General features: G+C 37.3%; 2 protein-coding genes across 3 annotated transcripts in view; both read right to left on the bottom strand.

Moving 5' to 3' along the window:
- Positions 1 to 5261: 5261 nt before the first annotated feature.
- On the bottom strand, positions 5262 to 8918 carry LOC106308710. The gene is made up of 4 exons (XM_013745840.1): positions 7229 to 8918; positions 6232 to 6769; positions 6046 to 6145; positions 5262 to 5963 (listed from the first exon to the last, which is right to left on the bottom strand). The coding sequence occupies exons 1-4, from the start codon at positions 8916 to 8918 to the stop codon at positions 5262 to 5264; spliced, it is 3030 nt and encodes a 1009-aa protein (XP_013601294.1).
- A 969-nt stretch (positions 8919 to 9887) lies between these two features.
- The window catches only part of LOC106311711 (probable helicase MAGATAMA 3), a 14855-nt gene continuing 2755 nt past the window's right edge, over positions 9888 to 21987 (bottom strand). The window contains exons 2-5 of one of the 2 annotated variants that reach the window (XR_001264077.1): positions 11786 to 11854; positions 11539 to 11661; positions 10284 to 10370; positions 9888 to 10200 (exon numbers count right to left, since the gene is read on the bottom strand). Coding sequence is in view for 1 of the 2 variants with exons in the window: in XM_013748972.1 (XP_013604426.1) it covers positions 10006 to 10200; positions 10284 to 10370 (282 nt within the window). In the remaining variant the exon portion in view is untranslated. The remainder of the gene's footprint in view (positions 10201 to 10283; positions 10371 to 11538; positions 11662 to 11785; positions 11855 to 21987) is intronic. The other variant, XM_013748972.1, reaches the window with a different exon arrangement.

Raw genomic sequence — 21987 nt, 5'->3', positions numbered from 1 at the left:
TTTCCGTCAAAGGTAAATACCACATCTTTTTATATGGCACTTGAACTCTTCCACTCGTATCTTTATAACGATCATTTCCACAAAATATGCATGTAACCCGCTCTTCATCCGCCCTCCAATAAATCATGCAGTTATCGCTGCATACATCTATTACCTGATACGATAAACCAAGACCAGCTACCAGTTTCTGAACCTCGTAGTATGAACCAGGGGCTACATTATCCTCAGGTAGAATACCTTTTACAAAATCAGCAATCGCATCCACACAGTCTTCAGCCAAATTATAATCTGTTTTAATGCCCATCAGTCTTGTTGCAGATGATAAAGCTGAATGACCATCTCTGCAACCTTCGTACAAGGGTTGCTTTCCAGCATCCAACATATCATAAAATCTCATAGCTTCTGCATTGGGTAAATCTTCTCCTCTAAAATGATCATTTACCATCTGCTCAGTACTTACACCATAATTTACATCCATTCTAATTGGTTCTTCTAACCTAACCGCAGGCTGAGGTTCGCTAGTACTACCATATTCATAATCAGTTTCTCCATGATGATACCAAATTTTGTAACTTCGTGTAAACCCATTCAAATATAGATGAGTCCAAACATCCCACTCTTTAATAATCTTTCTATTTTTACAATTAGAGCAAGGAAATCTTAACATACCCGTTTCTGCTTCCAGTTGTCGTTGAACTAACCCCATAAATTCGGTTATACCTCGTTGGTATTCTTCCGTAAGCAATCTCGTGTTCGGATCCAAATGAGGTCGATCGATCCAAGAACGATAATAATTTGAAGAAGACATGTTTTTTTCAATCAAATTCGTGTGTAAATATAGTATGTGAGAAGATGAAGAAATGGAGTGAATGAAGAGGTTGGGGGGTGCGGGTATTTATAGATGAAATGCTGCCGACAGTACCGAGGAAATTCCGACGGAATACCGACGGCAACGGCTCTTTCCTCGGAATTTCTTCGGAATTTTTAAAATCTCCAACGGCTATAATATATCCTCGGATATTCGTCGGTGTTTTCCGAGGAATATGTCTTCCTCGGTATTTCATCGGTATATTCCGAGGAAATTCCGAGGAAACCCAAATTTTGGTTTTCTCGGAATTTCCTCGAAAATTCGTCGGAATATTCCGAGGATCTCATTTTCCGTCAGATTGTCCGTCAGAATTACGCTGTTTTCTTGTAGTGACAGCTTGCCAAATTTGCAGAAGCCCTAGAAGAGAAAACCTATCACCCGGAGCACTATGTAGCCAGTTCACAATAAGCAACCAAGCCGAAGGGTAGACAGAATGGTGGAGACTTGCGAAATAACATTAAAAAAATAAGTGCTCTCGAGACTCATTTGCCACTCCTCACAGCAGACAAGTTGTAAGAGTATCAGCATTCCAATTTGCCAGCCGATCCAAGGTTGGATTTCTATTCAGGACAAAGAGCGATGTTGTTGTCGCATGTTGGGGGATCATTGCTTTGTGCCAAACTAACTGAGCCCAACTTACTGCTGGTTTATGAGGACGGTTGACATTCCATGCCGCCTTAGAGGTAAAAGTCTTCTGCGATATGCCATCGACTGACCAAATAGGACAGTCGTTATCATTAGCCAACTGCAGGGATGAGATAAAAGCCAATAGCTGGACTTGTCTTTCAGTTCTAACGGTGGTAAACTTGAAATTTACCCTAGAATTTTTTTTTGTATATTAGTTACTAGGCGCATAGGACATTTTTCTTCTCTAAGCCAAAAAAAAAAGTAAAAAACTTACAAAAATCAGAAGCAAGATATTTTTAAATGTTCAATAACTTAAAAATGTTTTTAGTATTTTAGTCTTCTTCCATGCGCAGTGTACATCTTGTGATCAACATGAAAACATCACCATCTCCAAAGTCGTCATCGTCGTCGTCGTCGTCGTCGTCATCATCTTAACTACAAGAAAATATGAATATTGCTACCACAATATTTGTCACAATATATCTTTTTTTGGTCACAAATTTTCTATTGTGACCGATGTGTGACAAATTATAAAAAGTCACAATAAAATGGTCACAATTCAGTTTACGTGTCAAAATCGTCACAATTTTAGTGACCATTAACCGCAGTAACAAATTTGTCACCAATTGTGACAAAATATCAAAGTCACAAAAAAAGACACAATTTGTTACAAATTAAATTGTCATATATACGTTGCAAACTGTGACCAAAGTTAAGCCACAGAATCGTCACAAGTTGTTACCAATTATGTGTCACCTATTAGTTACATATTCTGACCAAGATTATGTCACTTATTTGTCACAGTTAGCTACGGAAAGATGGTAATGAAATTGTCACAAACTCCTTTAATTTGTGACGGTTTATTGTTACTAATCTTTGTAACATATTCTGACCAAGATTATGTCTCTTATTCGTCACAGTTAGCTACGGAAAGAAGGTGATGAAATTGTCACAAACTCCTTTAATTTGTGACGTTTTATTGTTACTAATCTATGTAACATATCATGACTAACAGAGTGAAAAGATTAGTCACATTTACAACATCAGTTTAAAATATATAAATATTATATATAATATTATGGTGAACACTAAAAACGTTACCATTAATATATCAAATAAAAGTTAACATCCAAATCAAATAACAAAGATAGGTTCACAAAGATAATAACATGAAATAGTCTTAACGAAATACATAATAAAAGATATTAAATACATGGGGTAAACGTAAGCTTCATGGAAAGTGGAAATTTATGGAGGTGGATCCAAGTCTACACACTTAGATTTGTGATAGACTGAACCAGAGTTTCCATATTCTCAAGTCTTTTCTGAAACTGCAGATTCTCTTCACGGCTCTGTTTTAGTTCTGCTTCCACCTCTTGCAATCTTTGTGTTATCATTTCAACTTCTTCAGAAGCTTCGGGTGCAGTCGACGAAACATCACAAGCTGGTAAAATCTTACTGTGTAATGCTCCAAGTCCAAATACACGTCCTTGTTTAGACATTCCAGCAGCCTAATAGAAATGTAAAAACATGAGAACAAAAACAAAAGCACTACAAAAACTGTAACTACAATAAATAAATAAATACTAGTATTTACCATATAAAACATCACAGGAAATGCATGTGTAGTTCGTAAAAAAGAAAGAGTGATTTAACACTTTTGTGTCTTTCTTTACACTAAATAACTAGATTAAGACTCGTGCAAGAACATTATATATATATATATTATTTTATGTATTATATGTTTTTACATATTATAAAATAATAAATATATATTAAATAATTAAAAGTCAATAACTATTACATATACAATTAAACTGGTGCGAAGATATAAATCAATTTTATGAATCCAAATTTTTTTTTATTTGATAGGACATATAATTAAATTTAAATGATATTCACATTCATAGTATATTTTTAATATTAATGTCTATTAAATGATGTTTTCTACTCATATGGCTTTTCGATCATTTGTATCTTTTATACTAAAAAAATTAAATTACTGATAAAAAAATTTCCATTAATAGTTTTAGTAATTTATAATTTTTAAAACATTAAGTTGTCAATGTTTGTTCAAAGCTTTTATCAAAAAAATATGTTCAAAGTAATTTTTTGAAATTAAAATATTTATGTATTTTATATGGTATATAGTTTAATCTAAAACGATATATATATATCTTCTAATCTTAATAATTAATTAAATTAGACTTTTTACTTATAAGATTTTGTAATCATTTGTATTTTGTCATTAAAAAAATTTAAAACATGGATCACAAAATTTGAATGTGAGACTTTTAACAGATTTAGATCCATTCTTTCGAGAATGATGGAGCATGGGCAAAGATGTACGAACTACATATGAATCTTCCATATGTACACTTGGTTCGGAATTTGCAACAGGTGTAGGCGAGAGAGCAGGGGAAAGGGGTTCTTGTGAACCACTACCAAATCGATGATTTGATGATCTCCCATAGGAGCGCCCACCTATTATTAGTGAAGCCATCTAGGAAAACAGTTGATCAAATAAGATATAATGTAATCATGAATATAACTTACTCGGCCTTAAAATAAAGCTAAGGCCATAATATGTGAGTTTCATTACAAAAGCGTGGTGATGGATACGAACAATTACGTTTAGGTTAGCAAAATCATGAATCAAAACTTTGATACAGTTTTAGCAATCCAAATCCAAATCCAGATTCAAGTAGAAATCACCTTTTTACTGTGGAAGGCAAACCAACCGTTGGAATAAGGAAGACAACGGAGGGACCGAGAGAGCAACAAATAAAAGAGATACCTAGAAAGATAATCTTTTGTGAGTTTTAATGGGTTCGTGAAATTTTGGCAACACTTGAAGCGGTATAATTAAAATTTTATGCCTCCACGGCTCCACTTACAAAATTTAAGGCGGCTTGATTAAAAATTTAGAAACCCCACTATCTAATTTTAAGACGTCTGGTTATTTAACAAAAAAATATTTACTTAATAAAAATAAAAAAAGTATGTAGCTTAAATAAATCATAGATAATGACAAAAAGTAACAAATATCTTTTTACTTAAATGAGTATGGTCCATAAACGAGTATATTGTATCAAAAGCTACTTAGATATTATAAAATATGGAAAGATTCTTCAGAACTCATGATTCTTATAAAAAAAAAGTTCGACAAGTCATCTTGAATCACGAACAAGCTTATGAAGCATAAAGCCTTGACTGTAATTACTACCAATGTCTCAAACAACAGCTTATCAAAGTATATAAGCATGACGAGTTATAATGGCTGTCCAAGAGATGAGTGTTAGTTTTTTTCAAGCCAACTAACGATATAACCCTTGTTGCAATCCATCACTATTCAAATGCAACATACAACTATACAACTTCGAGTATTCTATAAAACGGATAGAAATTCAAGATATCTCAGATAATTGGAACATCATCTCTAGCTAGCTTATGTATTTTCACTTTGTTACTTAATTAGGTGCTTAGTTTGGTAAAGAGAACATTACAATTCCCCAAAAAAGATGAAACTTGATTCACAAGAAAACCCATCGCCAAAAGGAGAGAAAGAGACGAACAAACATGTGTGAATTCAAACAAAAAAAGTTAGAAAAAGTTCAACGTGAACATGTCAATTCATCACTTCCAAGAATTGTTGTTTAACAGAATGAAGCAAAACATAAAATATTAAGTTAAATAGGGGTTCAACTCAAAATAAAATGCTGAAATGTAAGTCTTAAATCAAAATAAAATACAAACAACGACCAGTTTAATCAGACTCTTCTTCCGACACTTCAATATCTGAATTTCCATCTTCATCATCTGATCCAGATTCATCATTATCACTCACATCATCAAGGTACTCTGCTTGGCCATGTAGATTTGTTAATGTCTCGACTTGCATCGAATCAACATTCATAACTGGAGAATCATTTTCAGACTGCATTGCAGTAAAATCTAACTTCCCATTAACCAAAATTCTTCCTCTTGGTTGTATCACTATTGCTGCTTCCCATTGTTGATCTCTTTTCCGAGTTACACGCGGATACGGAACGTAACATACTTGATCTGCTTGTGAAGCCAAAATAAAAGGATCATATTTTCTATAACGCTTTGTGACATTAACATCAATGATGCCTGACTTGTTTTTCCGGATACCTCTTCCACTGGTTGAGTCATACCAGTCACAAAAGAAAACCACAACTTTCAGATCAACAGGTCCAGGATAGTGGAGTTCTAAAATCTCTCTTAGTATTCCATAAAAATCAGGCTCATCATTCGATCCACAAGATGATGTACCTTTCACACAAACTCCATAGTTGGCAGTTTTTTTTTCTTTCCCATGATCGTACGTGTGAAATGTATAACCTCGAGAAAAATAAATTGGCCATGAAGTTACTTTTATCATTGGACCATGAGCAAGTGACTGCAACCATTCCGGATATGATTTAGCAATACAGTTATCCTCCACCTGTTTTCACCAATAAATACAAAACACTTTAGATAAATAAACTTTAGCAAAATTAATTATTTTAAAACTACTTATTTCTTACATGTTTTTGCAACCAATTTGCAAATTCTTTTTCTTTAAGAGTGATTAGATCATCATCACTTATACCCGGATGATCAGCAATCATGATCTCATCAAACAACCTGTATAGGAATCCCTTTTAGAAAGACTAATTTTATAGGAAATTACTCTTGTTCAAATGTAAACCAAATATATATTTTATACGTACCTTTCAAATGGTCTTAATTGTTCACAATTTAGCAGAACATATGTATGTGCATGATGGTAGTCTTTTGTTTGAAGCCATATATCCTTTGCTTTACCGCTACTTCTCCCACGCTGGGAAAACATATCTGGAATATCACCAAGTTGGTGTGTATATTGATCATCACCTCCTTCATAATGCCGAGCTTCTGTACGACCCTTTGTTTTGATGTGCGACTCAAAATAATAAGAACAAAATGTTGAAATTTCTTCATTTACGTATTGTTCCACGATTGAGCCTTCTACTTTAGCCTTATTTTTAACCTTTTTCTTGAGGTGGTACATATAACGTTCGAAAGGATACATCCATCTAAATTGCACCGGTCCTCCAAGTTGAGCTTCGTGTGGCAAGTGAACTGGTAAATGCTCCATTACATTAAAAAAAGAAGGAGGAAATATCTTTTCAAGATTGCAGAGAACCATTGCAATATTCTGATGCAGCATCATAACCTCATCTTTATGTAAAATTCTTGCACAAATATCCCGAAAAAATGAACTAACCCCTGCAAAAAAAATAAAAATAATTGTCATTGTATTTTATAAGTTGTAGTATAGAGTTAAAAACAGCAGGAGCCTTAGAAACGTAAACTTTACAGGGAATCTAGCTTTGCATGGATATTAAACAAATAATTAATCATATCCTAAAGAGGCTGCATGTCCTCAACCACAAAAGGTCAATTTAATTATAGAACTACAGAGAAGAAGAAGGTGACAAAGTCACAAACCTGCCTTTGAAACAAACATCCGACCATAAAATAATGAATAACCCAAGAAAATGTAACTTGGAGTTCACACGCTCGAGTAAAAAACTATTGAAATGTAAGGGTTAAAATCGCTATCCTGATTATATGTTTTACGAATGGAATCATATTAGTTAGCTCCATCGCTTGACCTGACAGTTTCAGAAAAACTATAGTTCTTTTTTCATGTATGTAAATCTAAGAAAATAGTTCTATACTTACCAGATAAAGCCTCGTGTACAGACTTATCCAAAAGTTCAGCAAATGCAACTGGAAGTAACCGTTGCATAAAAACATGGCAGTCATGGCTTTTCATTCCGGTTAACTTTCCTCCAGCAAGATCAACGCACCCGGATATACTTGAAGCATATCCATCTGAAAACTTAACATCTTCTTTCAGCCACTGTAAAAAAGTCTTTTTAGCATCAGCTTGCAATCTAAAAATTGGGACTGGAGCCTTCCCATCAGATGTTAAATGCAACTCTTTCCGATTACAATACTCTTTCAAATCAAGCCGCGATTTAATATCATCTTTTGTCTTTCCTTGCACATTCAGTAAGGTATTGATGATATTATCCCAAAAGTTTTTCTCGATGTGCATTACATCAAGATTGTGTCGAAGTTTATGATATTTCCAGTAAGGTAACTCCCAAAAAATGCTCTGCTTATGCCAGTTGTGAGTATCACCATATCCTTGTATTCGTCCATGATTTCCTCCACAATCAACTGTTTTGGGCAAACGGTTGACATGTCCCTGCCAAAGTTCTACACCTGTTAGCAACTCAGGGGGGCTACCAGTCTCAGCCCTTCCTCTTTTAAAGCTCTTCTTGTTTCGCCGATAACTATGATCTAATGGGAGAAAACACCGATGACAATCAAACCAACTTGTTTTTCTACCATTCTTCAACTGAAATGCATTAGTCTCATCCATACAATAAGGACAAGCCAACCGACCATGAGTTGTCCATCCAGAAAGCATACCATAAGCAGGGAAGTCGCTTATCGTCCACATTAATACAACTTTTAATGAGAAGTTTTGTTTGGTAGAAATATCGAATGCTTGAACGCCGTTAGACCACAAATCTTTCAACTCATCTATTAATGGCTGAAGAAAAATATCGAGACTTCTCTTAGGATGGTTAGGACCAGGGACTAAAACTGTCAAGAACATGTATTCTTGTTTCATGCACATCTCTGGAGGCAGATTATACGGAGTCATTATAACAGGCCATAATGAATAATTATGTCCCGACATACCAAATGGATTGAAACCATCTGTGCATAACCCAAGATAAATATTTCTTGCCTCTTTTGCAAAATCAGGGAATACCTCGTTAAAGTGTTTCCATGCTTCTCCATCTGATGGATGAGACATTTCCTTGTCCTTAGTCAAGTGCTCGGCATGCCATCTCATGTGTACTGCAGTACTTCTCGACTGATATAATCTTTTCAGTCTATCAGATATCGGTAGATAGAACATTTGGCGATATGCAACTCTTTTCCTTCCAAGCTTTTTAGTAGGACGAAATCTATCTTTTTTGCAGAACCGACATTTTTCTTCATTTTCAGCCTCTTTCCAAAAAAGCATGCAATTATCTTGACATACATCAATTTTGTGGTATGGCAACCCCAATGACCGCAAAAGTTTCTTTGTATCATAGTAAGAATCCAAAGAAGCATTACCTTCTGGCAAATATTCTTTCACCATTTGAGAGATTGAGTCCATACAGTTCTGAGGAAGATTATAATCTGTCTTTAGATTCATCAACCGAGCTGCCAAAGATAACTGTGAAAGGCCTTTTGTACACCCATCATATATTGGAAGTTTAGCAGCCTCCAAAATATCATAAAATTGTTTTGCCTCGAGGTTAGGTTCTTCTTCCATGTTCTGAACATATGCATCTGAAACCATGTCCACATAAGGATTCTCTTGCTCTGTTTGAAAATCATATCTCGAAGTTTCTCCAGCCACATGACTATTGTTGTTCAAAATATCATAATCTTCTCCATGAGAAATCCAAACCCAGTAATTAAGCATAAACCCCCTGTTGTATAAATGACTGGAGACGGTTGTTTCTCTGCTTAATTTTCCATTCTCACATTTAATACATGGACAAAAAAGTTTACCAGTCTCGATAAACAATGGCTGATTCATAGCAAATTTCATGAAGATCTCTAAACCTTGACAAAATTCTTCAGAAACTTCATTAGTTGTTTGATTAATTCGCTTATACATCCAACTTCTTGAAGAGAAAATATCGCCACTTGAACTCATTATGTAAATTTAGAATTCACAAAACCATCAGAGGAGACGACGTGAGGATTTTGCAGCTATGGAAGAAAAAAAAGAAAAGATTTTTTTTTGTGGTGAAATATTTTTATATATTGGGGATTTGTTACAAAATTATTTAATAACAAAATATATGAAATTATTTGTATTTCCAAACTCACGTGTTTGCGTTTGTGATAACTGTTGATTTTTTTAAAAAGTTGTTTTATTCTTATCTAAGGTAAATAGATATCCTTTTTTTTCAAAGCTTAATAACAGATTTCCCCATATTTAGGTCATCAAATTTATAATGGAAGTATAGAACGTTCGCAGGTTTTTTTATTTTTGCTTAATGTGGCACATATTTTTATTCTATTAGTCATTGTCATATATTTGATTAAAAAATTTATGTGCTTAAGTTTAATAGCTAGGCCATTATTGTTCTACCAACTCTTTACATGATTAATATATATTTTATTTTATTGCTTAATTTCATCACATGTAAAAATTATATGATTTTTCATAACAGTTACATTGATGGCATAATTTTAGGGATTGAAATCATAAGACTAATAGCATTTTGATCGCATAATTTATAGAAATATTAATGACAAATTTTTGTCTCTAATTCGTCATCATTTGTGACATTATTTTGTTCCTTAACATTCAGTTACAATATTATGACCAAATAGTTACCATTTTGTAACGTAATAACTTGGTCACAAGTTAGTTAACAATTAGTCACAATATTGTGACAAACTATTTTGACACAAAAATTAGTCACAATATCCATCTTTTTTTGTAGTGCCATAACTTGCAACAGGAGGAGTTCATACCTTGCAGCATCAGGAATCTCCATGTCCTCAGTCACATTCATCGTCTCCAAATTCTCCTCGCTCAAGAAATAGTTCATTGGCTTCGATACCTATCAACACAAAAATGGAGTAAAACAATACTAGAGTGCAGATAGGTTCCTACTTCAACACAACAAGAAAGACAATGTTTTACCTTGAATAATGGGTTTCTCTTCTCAGCACTTTCTACTATATTTTTCCCCAGTGGATTACTCTTTAATGTAGCAGCTGAGCCAATGACCTGATTGCAAGTTTCAATGGAGAATATATCCGTGAGGGATAAAACAAAGAAACAAGGTATAAGTTCCCTGCAAAAGGACATCTCCAACTCTGCATCTCTAATAAAATATTCTCTAACCCCACTCCATATTCAACTCCAAAATGGAATAATGGCTAGGCTTACTCCATTTATGGAGTAATCCTACTCATTACTCTATTTTTGAATTGAACTTTTTTATTTATGAAATAGTTCTATTAATTTTGAATGTTTTTGTTTTATATTTAAATAATATTTAAATGATACAATAACATGAAACTATGATATTCTAGAAAAGATATTCTACAAAATATTATTTAATAATTTTACATAAAAATGCATAAAGTTATAAAACTCAAAACTAAGCATAACTAATATAAAATAAATATAATATAAAATAAGTGATTTAATAATCCGGTAAATTGTTTCAGGAACTACGTACCAAGATCGGTGAAGTATTTTTCAAACAGAATAGATAAATTTGTTTATCTTGTGGATCAACATTTGTACTTGTTGAGTTTGATATATGCACAAACATTTGGATCATGTATGAAATTCAAATTACAAAACAACTTTGTTTTCTTCATTATATTCTTTTAATACATAATTTTTTTTTGGATTAGGAAAATTGCACCAATTGAAGTTGGAAGAGAAGCTCTACCCGAAGTGAAATTAGAGAAGATGAAAACGTCTGATTTTATAATTTTATTATTCGATTTAGGAAAATAAAGATAAAAAATCTCATTGTTCTTTACGTAATATATTAGTTGATCTTTTGTGGAAAAATATTCTAATGCTCACTACTAAAACAAAATATGGTATCTTATATATTTTATGATTTATTATATTCTTTAATAATAAATGTTTAGTTTAAATAAATATATTTTAATATAAGTTTTGTAAACATAAATTAGTTGGGATTAATTGTTATTTTTTTGAAAAGAAAAATTGTTAAATTTTTATAAGTTGAAGGTATTACTAACAATTATTAACTAAATAAAAAAGGAAATTATTTAGGGTTTTGAAATAAAAAATGGAGTAATATATTGGAGTAAAATCCAATTATATTTTGGAATTACACTATTTTGGAATAGAAAATGGAATAATATATTGGAAATGCTCTATGCACATAGAAAAAGTGACTTTGTTTTACCGGTACAAAAGACTAAGCTCGTGTAATGCCAACATTCATTCTCCGAGAATTAGAGAGAAAACCTATTTCCCCTTTATCGTTAGCCCTGACGCATGAAAATATTGCAACATCCTTCTCCATTCCCTTTGATAGAAAAAACATAAGACAAGGATGAAAACACTAAAAGTTCTGTCTACAAGCTGAATAAAAAAATCTAGTTTGTGTAACATTTGAGGTTACAATGTAAGAAAGAGAGTAGAATATTGACCTGAAACCCATCAACAGTGTTGAGATATCAACCACTTTTCCAGCCTCTGCACCAACCATCTCCTTGAACCTATTGATGCAGATAGAATATTTGAAAAATATTCTCAAGTATTTTAACTATTTGATTTACTATTAATATGGTAATTATCTTTAATGTTTTAGGATTTTATTACTTTATTATATATAGTTTTTAGACTATGGTTTTATGGAGTTTATATTTGACTAATAAATGTTAAAGAGTTTTTTTTTTGTTATCTATAGAAATCTAAACGAAATTTAAGAAGACATTGATCTTAGGCATTCAAAGACTAAATAAGATCTGATACCACCTGGTGTAGCGGAAGCTACGATAACACAAGGATCTTATTTAGTCTTCGAATGCCTAAGATCAATGTCTTTTTAAATTCGTTGAGATCTCTATAGATCTACCGAAACAAGAACAAAGAAAAAAAAATTAACTTTTATTGATCAAATATAAACTCCATAAAACCATAATTTAAAAAACTATATATAAGAAAGTCATAAAACCCTAAAACATTAAAGATAATTATCATATTAATAATAAATCAAATAGTTAAAATACTTAAAGAATATTTTTCAAATATTCTATCTGCATCACCTAAATTTGATTTTTTTTTACTTGGTAGTTGTATGGAGATATAATAGCTAGGTGAGAACTTGACTTGAGCTCGGGGTACATGGTTACGAGTCTGTGGTAGATTAGAAGAACAAAATCCACTCCGTCTAGATTACTCGAGAACCAGTTTATCCCGGATGTTGAGACTCTTTCCCTTCATGCATATCGGAAAAGAAAAACGGACCAAAGCAACAGTATTTATGTCAGTCAGGAGTTGTCTGAGCTCAATGTCAGCTCCATCTTCCAGTGCATCTTCATAAAACTCCTTGGAAGGGAAGCTTCTTCTCTAATTTTCAGACAAGAGAGAAGTCAAGAATTTAAGACAACTAGAAGCTATCAACTGAAACTCTTTAAAAAAAGAATCAGATGTTCAGTGAGAAGCTATATTGAGGGGATGCTAGATACCTCTGGACGCATACAGTATTGGGTTTTTAACATGTCCACCGGGTAGCCAACCTTTTGAAGCCTCCGGAATATGCTTGTACCATAGCTTTTGTATACGTTCTCGATCGCACTCGCTCACTTCTCTCTCTCTCTCTCGCTCTCGTGTGATGTTGGTTAAAGAGTAAAGAACTAAAGTACACACGAATTATAGAGTTCCCCACTTCAACTCCGGGTACTTCTTTCTTCAGGATCGGTGTCCCGGAATGCACTAGAGATTGATCGTTACAGAGAATTAGTTACAGCTCTCGTAACAGAAAAGAAAAGAAGACGACGACTTCAGCTCAATCACCACCTCCGTCTTTTAAGTCCTTCTGAATGGGCTTTGACTTTCCTAACGCGGCCCGTCAAGCATCTCCGCATCACTAAGGCCCATTAGACCAATCTGACCGTTGACACTAGTAAAACGAGAACCATCCTTCACAAACTCCACCTTGGTTCTTGTTTCTCTCTCAGCACCAGAACTTGATACTGATCTTGTGCACTCCTGATCCTGGTAACACTGTCACTCTCTAAATCACTGAGACTTCCTGAGCATAAGCTCCACCTTCAGTCAAACACCTGCTAACTTTTCCTGCACCGTTAGCCTTAGCTGCCTCTGCATCATCTCTCTTTACTGAAACCTCTGAGATGATCCTGGCTCATGAAGCTTCACTCCAAGCTTCATAAATGTTCAGTGTCTTGACATGGCCACTGAACTTCTCTCCTGGCAAAACTTTCGTAAGTGTATCCGCTGGATTCTCTGAAGTGTGAACCTTCAAGACTTTCACAAATCCATGTGCCACCAGCTCTCGTATAAAATTATACTTGACTCTAACATGCTTTGTGCGTTCATGGAACATACTGTTCTTAGCCAAATAGATCGCACTTTGCGAGTCGCAGTAGATCTCTGCTGCTTGCTGCTTGAACCCCAATTCTTCGCAGATTCCTTTCAACCACACCGCTTCTCTGCTCGACTCTGACAATGAAATGTACTCAGCCTCTGTAGTAGACAACGCAACCACTTTTTGTAGAAACGAACGCCAACTCACCGTGTTGCCTCCCACTGTAAATACAAAACCTGTAATTGACATGCTCCGATCTCGATCTGATGCGTAGTCTGAATCACAATACCCTCTGGCCTGAAAGTCTGATCCTTTTGTGAACAACAAACTCAAACCCGCAGCTCCCTTAACGTAACGCAACATCCACTTCACCGCTGCTCAATGTTCTGTTCCAGGATTCCCCATGTACCTACTGACTAGTCCCAAACCATAAGCAAGATCCGGTCTCGAGCCTACCATAGCATACATCAAGCTACCTACTGCGCTTGCATACGGAATATCCTCCATTTTCTTCATCTGATCTGCTTCTTCTGGCTTTGACACTGCCTTTAACTTGAATTGCAAACCAATCGGAGTCTGAACTGAACTTACACCTTGCATTCCAAAAGTCTTTAGGACCTGCTCCAGATACTTCTCTTGAGATAGCCTTAGCACTCCACTACTTCTGTCTCTCAGAATGTCCATACAAAGAATACGTCGAGCTGGACCTAAATCCTTCATCTCAAATTCCGTTCTCAAAAGCTTCTTCAATAAATCAACCTCCATCTTGCTCTGTGACGCTATCAAGATATCGTCTACATAAAGCAGTAGATAAACTTTCGACTCTACTGTCTTCCCCATCATGTATACACAGGGATCATATTGACTTCTGATGTACTTCTTCTTTGTCATGAAATCATCAAAACGATGATTCCATTCACATGGGGATTTCTTTAACCCGTAAAGCGCTTTCTTCAAGAGACATACCTTTTCTTCTTGACCCTTCTTCACGAAACCCTCAGGTTGTGACATATAGATCCTTTCTTGTAGAATCCCATGGAGAAATGCTGTTTTTACGTCCATCTGCTCCAATTCCATGTCGAAGGTCACAACTGCTGACAGAAGCAGCCTGATAGACACGTGCTTAACAACTGGGGCAAACACCTCGTTGTAATCTATCCCTTCAACTTGAGCAAAACCTTTTGCTACCAATCTACCTTTATGCTTTGGTTCTTCTACTCCTGGGATACCGGGCTTGTATTTGTAAACCCACTTGCAGCCTATTACTTTCTAGTCCTTCGGCTTGTCAGTTAACTCCCAAGTCTGGTTTACGTCATGTGATACCATTTCTTCACTCATCGCTCCGTTCCACAAGCCTCAATCTTTAATTCTTCTTGCTTCTTCATAGGATTTTGGCTCTTCAATCTCTATGGCCTCTGCACTTGCCAGAGCGTATGCTACAAAATCAGTATCGCCGAACTTCGATGGAGGCTTAATCTTCCTTCTGACTCTGTCTCTTGCCAGTATGTAGTCGGTCAAATCTTCACATGCTTCATCAGTAGCCAACTCATCTTCCTCCTTTGAGTCACTGATGTCTGAAAGGTTTATTGGGTTCTTTAGCACACTAATTCCACCTCGAGCAGAAGACTCTCCTTCCGTTTTGTTTCCTGGTTCAAACTCCTCCAAAGTTTCTTTGAATGAAACTTTCTTCTTCGGGCTTGTTTACTTCACGGTTTCAATTGTCACTTCTGTGACCTCTTCCCTTTTCTTGTACAGCTCTCCTCATTGAACACCACATCTTTGCTGATCACTACCTTTTCCTCGTCTAAGAGCCAGACCCTGTAACCCTTAGTACCAAGAGCATAGCCAAGAAGTACTCCCTTTGTCGCTCGAGGACTTATCTTATCAGCCACTGTATGGACATAGGAGACACATCCAAACCTTCTCAAATGCTCATATCTCGGTTCTGAACCTGACCACAGCTCTTCTGGAATCTCGAAGTTGATGGCTGACCCTGGTGATCTGTTGATGATATACACTGCTGTTGAAGCTGCCTCAGCCCAAAACTCTGCTCCTAACCCAGTTTCGTGTAACATACTCCTTACTTTATCCATTATTGTTCTGTTCATGCGCTCTGAGACTCCGTTCTGCTGAGGGGTATAAGGACATGTCTTGTGTCGCTTCACCCCTGTGTCTTTACAAACCTTATCAAAAGAATTGTTGCAGAACTCGAGGCCGTTGTCAGTCCTTAGACACTTCAGTCTTTGTTGTGTCTGGTTTTCAACGAGTATCTTCCATTCCTCAAACTTCTGAAATGCCTCGTCCTTTGTTCTGAGAAAGTATATCTATACTTTTCTGGAGTAGTTGTCGATGAATGTCAGGAAGTATTTGCATCCTGAAAGGCTCGGAGTGACGTTTGGCGAACCCCACAGATCTGAGTGAACATAGTCAAGTATTCCTTTTGTTGAATGCTTTGCTTTTGGAAAACTCAGCTTGTGAGATTTTCCCATCGCACATGCCTCACAGAACCCCAGAGTCTTCACCTCCTCCTTCTTTAAGTAACCCTTTCTTGCAAGAGTCTCCATTGATGACCGGCTCATATGTGCCAAGCGTGAGTGCCATCTGTTTGTAATGTCGACTGCGTTACAAGACTCCCCATCCCTGTTTCCTCTGACTGACCCTTGAAGGTAATAGAGGCCTTGGTCATACTGTCCTGTCAACACTCTCTGATCTCCTCTGTAGAAATCCACCTTGAAGCCTGCGCCAGTGTACTTGCATCCTGACTGTTCCAATTGACCAAAGGAGATCAAGTTTCTTCCCATGTCTGGAATATATCTCACATGAATGAGGGTTACTACCGTTCCATCTGGATTGTCAATAGTGATAGTGCCCTGTCCTTTCACCACACAATGAGTATTATTACCCATGAGGACCTTGTTCCCTACGAACTCTTCAAACTGTGATAAAAACTTCCGTCTGGGTGTAATGTGGAATGTACACCCAGAGTCTAGCACCCATTCATCACTCTTTGAAAGTAAGCTTGATGTCAAGGCTATGGAGGTAGGTAGCTTTGAAGCGACGTTTGCTGAAGTAGATGGCTTGCTGTTATCTTGTCTACCTCTCTTTGGACAGTCGCGTTTCCAATGATTTTCATCTCCACAGATCCAGTAAGCTTTTGGTCCAAACTTTGGTCTTGACTTTGATCTTCCTCTGTCATAATCTCTGCTCCTCTCTCGTCTGTTTGAATTTCGAGATCCCTTTCTTTCAGACCTCCCTCTGCTTTCCGCATACAACCCTTCTGTTCCCTGCCTAGACTTGCTCTGAACTCCCTTTTGTCTCAGCTCTGCCTCCTTTGCGTAAGCCGATGAAACGACTTCATTCACTGTGAGTGTTTCCTTTCCAGTCCCATATTTCAATGTGTGAACCAGAGGTTCATATTAGCATTGGAGGCTTGTAAGGAGTTGAATGGCTTGATCTTCATCACTCACCATGATCTTCAAGCTCGCCAGGTCTGCAATTAGCTTCAAGAAGGCGTCAAGGTTCTCCTCTATCGATTTTTTTTCTTCCATCTTGAAGCTTACAGAGCTCTGCTTCAAGTATATCCGATTTGGAAGAGACTTCGTCTGGTAGTCATGTTCCAGAGCTCTCCACATTCCAAAAGCCGTGGGCTCGTGCATTATCTTCCTTAGGATAATATCACTCAGACACGTCCCCAATAGATTCTTGACCCTGATGTCTTTCTCAGCTGCTTTAGGATCCACCTTAGCTTCCTTAACATCTGAGTCATCTGACTTCTCTTCTGAAGTTGTCTCTGATTCTTCCTTCAGTACTGAACCTAGACCTTGAATCTCTAGCTGCCCCAACAGCTTATACTTCCATAATCCGAAGTCGCCCTTGCCGTCAAACTTATTCATCTGAAATTTCCCCGGCGTAGGATCCATGCTGACTCCACCTCAATCTGTTTGTCACCTGCAGATAACAATCAGATTTCAAAGGAATAAATCAGTAGCAGCCCATCGTGCCTCACAGAACCCTAGAGTCTTCACCTCCTCCTTCTTTAAGAAACCCTTTCTTGCAAGAGTCTCCATTGATGACCGGCTCATATGTGCCAAGCGTGAGTGCCATCTGTTTGTAATGTCGACTGCGTTACAAGACTCCCCATCCCTGTTTCCTCTGACTGACCCTTGAAGGTAATAGAGGCCTTAGTCATGCTGTCCTGTCAACACTCTGTGATCTCCTCTGTAATAATTCACCTTGAAGCCTGCGCTAGTGTACTTGCATCCTGACTGTTCCAATTGACCAAAGGAGATCAAGTTTCTTCCCATGTCTGGAATATATCTCACATGAATGAGGGTTACTACCGTTCCATCTGGATTGTCAATAGTGATAGTGCCCTGTCCTTTCACCACACAATGAGTATTATTACCTATGAGGACCTTGTTCCCTTTGAACTCTTCAAACTGTGATAAAATCTCTCGTCTGGGTGTAATGTGGAATGTACACCTAGAGTCTAGCACCTATTCATCACTCTTTCCAAGTAAGCTTGCTGTCAAGGCTATGGAGGTAGGTAGCTTTGAAGCGACGTTTGCTGAGTAGATGGCCTGCTGTTATCTTGTCTACCTCTCTTTGGACAGTCGCGTTTCCAATGATTTTCATCTCCACAGATCCAGCAAGCTTTTGGTCCAAACTTTGGTCTTGACTTTGATCTTCCTCTGTCATAATCTCTGCTCCTCTCTCGTCTGTTTGAATTTCGAGATCCCTTTCTTTCAGACCTCCCTCTGCTTTCCGCATACAACCCTTCTGTTCCCTGCCTAGACTTGCTCTGAACTCCCTTTTGTCTCAGCTCTGCCTCCTTTGCGTAAGCCGATGAAACGACTTCATTTACTGTGAGTGTTTCCTTTCCAGTCCCATATTTCAATGTGTGAACCAGAGGTTCATATTAGCATTGGAGGCTTGTAAGGAGTTGAATGGCTTGATCTTCATCACTCACCATGATCTTCAAGCTCGCCAGGTCTGCAATTAGCTTCAAGAAGGCGTCAAGGTTCTCCTCTATCGATTTTTTTTCTTCCATCTTGAAGCTTACAGAGCTCTGCTTCAAGTATATCCGATTTGGAAGAGACTTCGTCTGGTAGTCATGTTCCAGAGCTCTCCACATTCCAAAAGCCGTGGGCTCGTGCATTATCTTCCTTAGGATAATATCACTCAGACACGTCCCCAATAGATTCTTGACCCTGATGTCTTTCTCAGCTGCTTTAGGATCCACCTTAGCTTCCTTAACATCTGAGTCATCTGACTTCTCTTCTGAAGTTGTCTCTGATTCTTCCTTCAGTACTGAACCTAGACCTTGAATCTCTAGCTGCCCCAACAGCTTATACTTCCATAATCCGAAGTCGCCCTTGCCGTCAAACTTATTCATCTGAAATTTCCCCGGCGTAGGATCCATGCTGACTCCACCTCAATCTGTTTGTCACCTGCAGATAACAATCAGATTTCAAAGGAATAAATCAGTAGCAATCTAATTCCAGATTCAGATCAATGCCTTCTAGGAGAAACTAGTTTTGGATGTTTATTATTATACAGTATTAGGCAAAATTGATCTAAGGTCTTATCAAAGAAAGGTAAGAATCACTCCCCTGGAGATCTTATAGATCGATCCCCGTCGAATCTTTCTTCCTTATCTCTTCGTCCTCCTTGCTCGCTTCCAGTTAGATCTAGATGATCTTGACTGCTTCTCGTCAGATCTGGATGATCTAACCGATCCTTCTTCCTTCGCGAACCCTGAGTCGATCTAGTATCCTTCCCAGCGTAACCAGCGCTCTGATACCACTTGTTACCGATACGTTCTCGATCGCACTCGCTCACTTCTCTCTCTCTCTCTCTTGCTCTCGTGTGATGTTGGTTAAAGAGTAAAGAACTAAAGTACACACACGAATTATAGTGTTCCCCACTTCAACTCCGGGTACTTCTCTCTTCAGGATCGGTGTCCCGAAATGCACTAGAGATTGATCGTTACAGAGAATTAGTTACAGCTCTCGTAACAGAAAAGAAAAGAAGACGACGACTTCAACTCAATCACCAGCTTCGTCTTTTAAGTCCTTCTGAATGGGCTTCGACTTTCCTGACGCGGCCCGTCAAGCATCTCCGCATCACTAAGGCCTATTAGACCAATCTGACAGTTGACACTACTAAAATGAGAACCATTCTTCACAGCTTCATTTGAAGAAAGGAAACACAACAATCCAGTAGTATCAATACAAACATATAAACAAATACCAGAATATGTTTGGACGTAATGCGCTTTACCCATAATACTGAGCAAACTTTGAGATCAAAGTAGCTGGAAGTTGTTTAGGATCCCCTAGCTGATAAAAAATAGATATGTAATAAGGTTATCCAAAGTGGTTGAAGTTTCCTTTAACTAATCATCTTAACTCATAAACTTATGGTGTTTGCACTTGAGGGTAGCATCTACAGTTTCAAGATACAACTTATATGTAACGTCCCGACCGCCCACAGCTAATAGGCCACCCACGCCCGCTCTCTCGGCCCATGGGCCCTATCCTGTTCCAGCGATCGGTCCGTTAATTTTCCAAGGCTCGAAATCATTGTATACTGACCCTGCAATCACCACCCGACCTTTCCCCGTGCTTTGGCCTCACTAGCACACTATTGCGAATCACTTCCCGATAGGTTACCCATCCTTCCACTACTCCATCTCAAGCACGCTTAACTATGGAGTTCTTTCTGGAAGTGCTCTAGAAAAGGTAAGTCAACTTTGGTGACATAGGTAGTCAAATCAATTCTCTTAATCCTTTCCATATATCACAACTCGGGATGTTACAATTCACCTCCTCTCAATGAACACAACGTCCTCGTTGCGCCCCACGATAGGTCTCAAGACGCCTCTCGGGTCAGAACCGAGATGTCTAACCAGCTCTGATACCACTTGTAACGTCCCGACCGCCCACAGCTAATAGGCCACCCACGCCCGCTCTCTCGGCCCGTGGGCCCCATCCCGTTCCAGCGATCGGTCCTTTAATTTTCCAAGGCTCGAAATCATTGTATACTGACCCTGCAATCACCACCCGACCTTTCCCCGTGCTTTGGCCTCACTAGCACACTATTGCGAATCACTTCCCGATAGGTTACCCATCCTTCCACACTTAAATCTGGAGTTCTTTTTGGATGTGCTCCGGAAAAATTAAGACAACTTTGGTGACATAGGTAGCCAAATCAATTCTCTTAAGCCTTTCCATATATCACAACTCGGGATGTTACATTATAACTCTTCAACTCCAGGAAAGGTGGGGATGCTTAGATTCTCTTAAGAGAAATAAATACTGCAATTTCCGTACATGAAGGGTAATCGTATTAGATGTTACCAGAAACACTTGTTTGCACCTAGTGGCCAAGGGTATAAGAGTGATGTGCTTTGAGACCAATTCGTACTATCTTGGTGTATATGTGTGGGAATTTTCGTGGGTCGATCCGTGATTCCTGGATCGGCCAATCGATGCCACTCGACCAGATTAAAGGCATTATTTCAACAATATTAAAATACAGAATAATTTAACCATGCGTTTGATTTTTTTTTTTGTTTTTTATCAAAACCATGCGTTTGATATGATTGTATATTTAATTAGTGTTTGTTTAATGGCTATTCTTTGATAGTTTTTTTATGAATAAACATGCATGTTTTCCCTTGAATGGACTTTTATTCCGTGTCCCGTCTGCTGTCTCTCGCCAACTTAATATTGTATCTATACAGCTGGTGAGATCCTTTCGAATGCGCTGTCCAGATAATCGTCTTCCCGTCGTATTTGGTCAATGCCATTTCTTTTATCCTTGGGGTGCTCATGAGTTAGCACATATCCAACTTCCACTAATCATATGTGAATATAAATAAACAGACTGTTGATCATATATAAAATATAGATTGAGTAAATAAAAGATGAAAATGACTTTTGTTTGAACCGAAAACGGTGCGTTTGTCGGAATCATACAATGAAGAATTTAAGAAATAGATTTCTTAGATTCTTGAGGGTAAAGAGAAATCAACATAGAAATCAAATGGAGAAAGAACATCAAAAAGAATTTATTGATTAAAGATTATATTACATGTATGATTACAAGTGTAAATAAATCTAAGAATCAATAAGCTCTTTGTATGAAGTGTTTAATGTCAAATGAGAGAAGAGAGATCCCTTGCTCAAGAGAGATATCTCTTTATTTATACAACCATATGTCTAGGGTTTTCTAGCCAAATGGGCCTAGTACATTGTCTAATGGGCCTTGAGGGAGGATGTAAATCCACCCCCAACA

Source organism: Brassica oleracea, chromosome C8 (genome assembly GCF_000695525.1).
Source record: "Brassica oleracea var. oleracea cultivar TO1000 chromosome C8, BOL, whole genome shotgun sequence".
Lineage (NCBI taxonomy): Eukaryota > Viridiplantae > Streptophyta > Magnoliopsida > Brassicales > Brassicaceae > Brassica > Brassica oleracea.
The sequence above is the reverse complement of the archived record's forward strand: the minus strand, read 5'-3'. Positions and strand labels throughout refer to the sequence as shown.

Bases quoted from the DNA above. Each gene is read 5' to 3' on its own strand.
- LOC106308710 (XM_013745840.1), bottom strand. From the start codon at position 8,918: ATGGTTTCAGATGCATATGTTCAGAACATGGAAGAAGAACCTAACCTC. The intron at 6,770-7,228 runs GTAAGTATAGAA...TTTTTTTTGCAG, and splicing joins TGTACACGAGGCTTTATCTG to GGGTTAGTTCATTTTTTCGG. The intron at 6,146-6,231 runs GTACGTATAAAA...ATTCCTATACAG, and splicing joins CAATTAAGACCATTTGAAAG to GTTGTTTGATGAGATCATGA.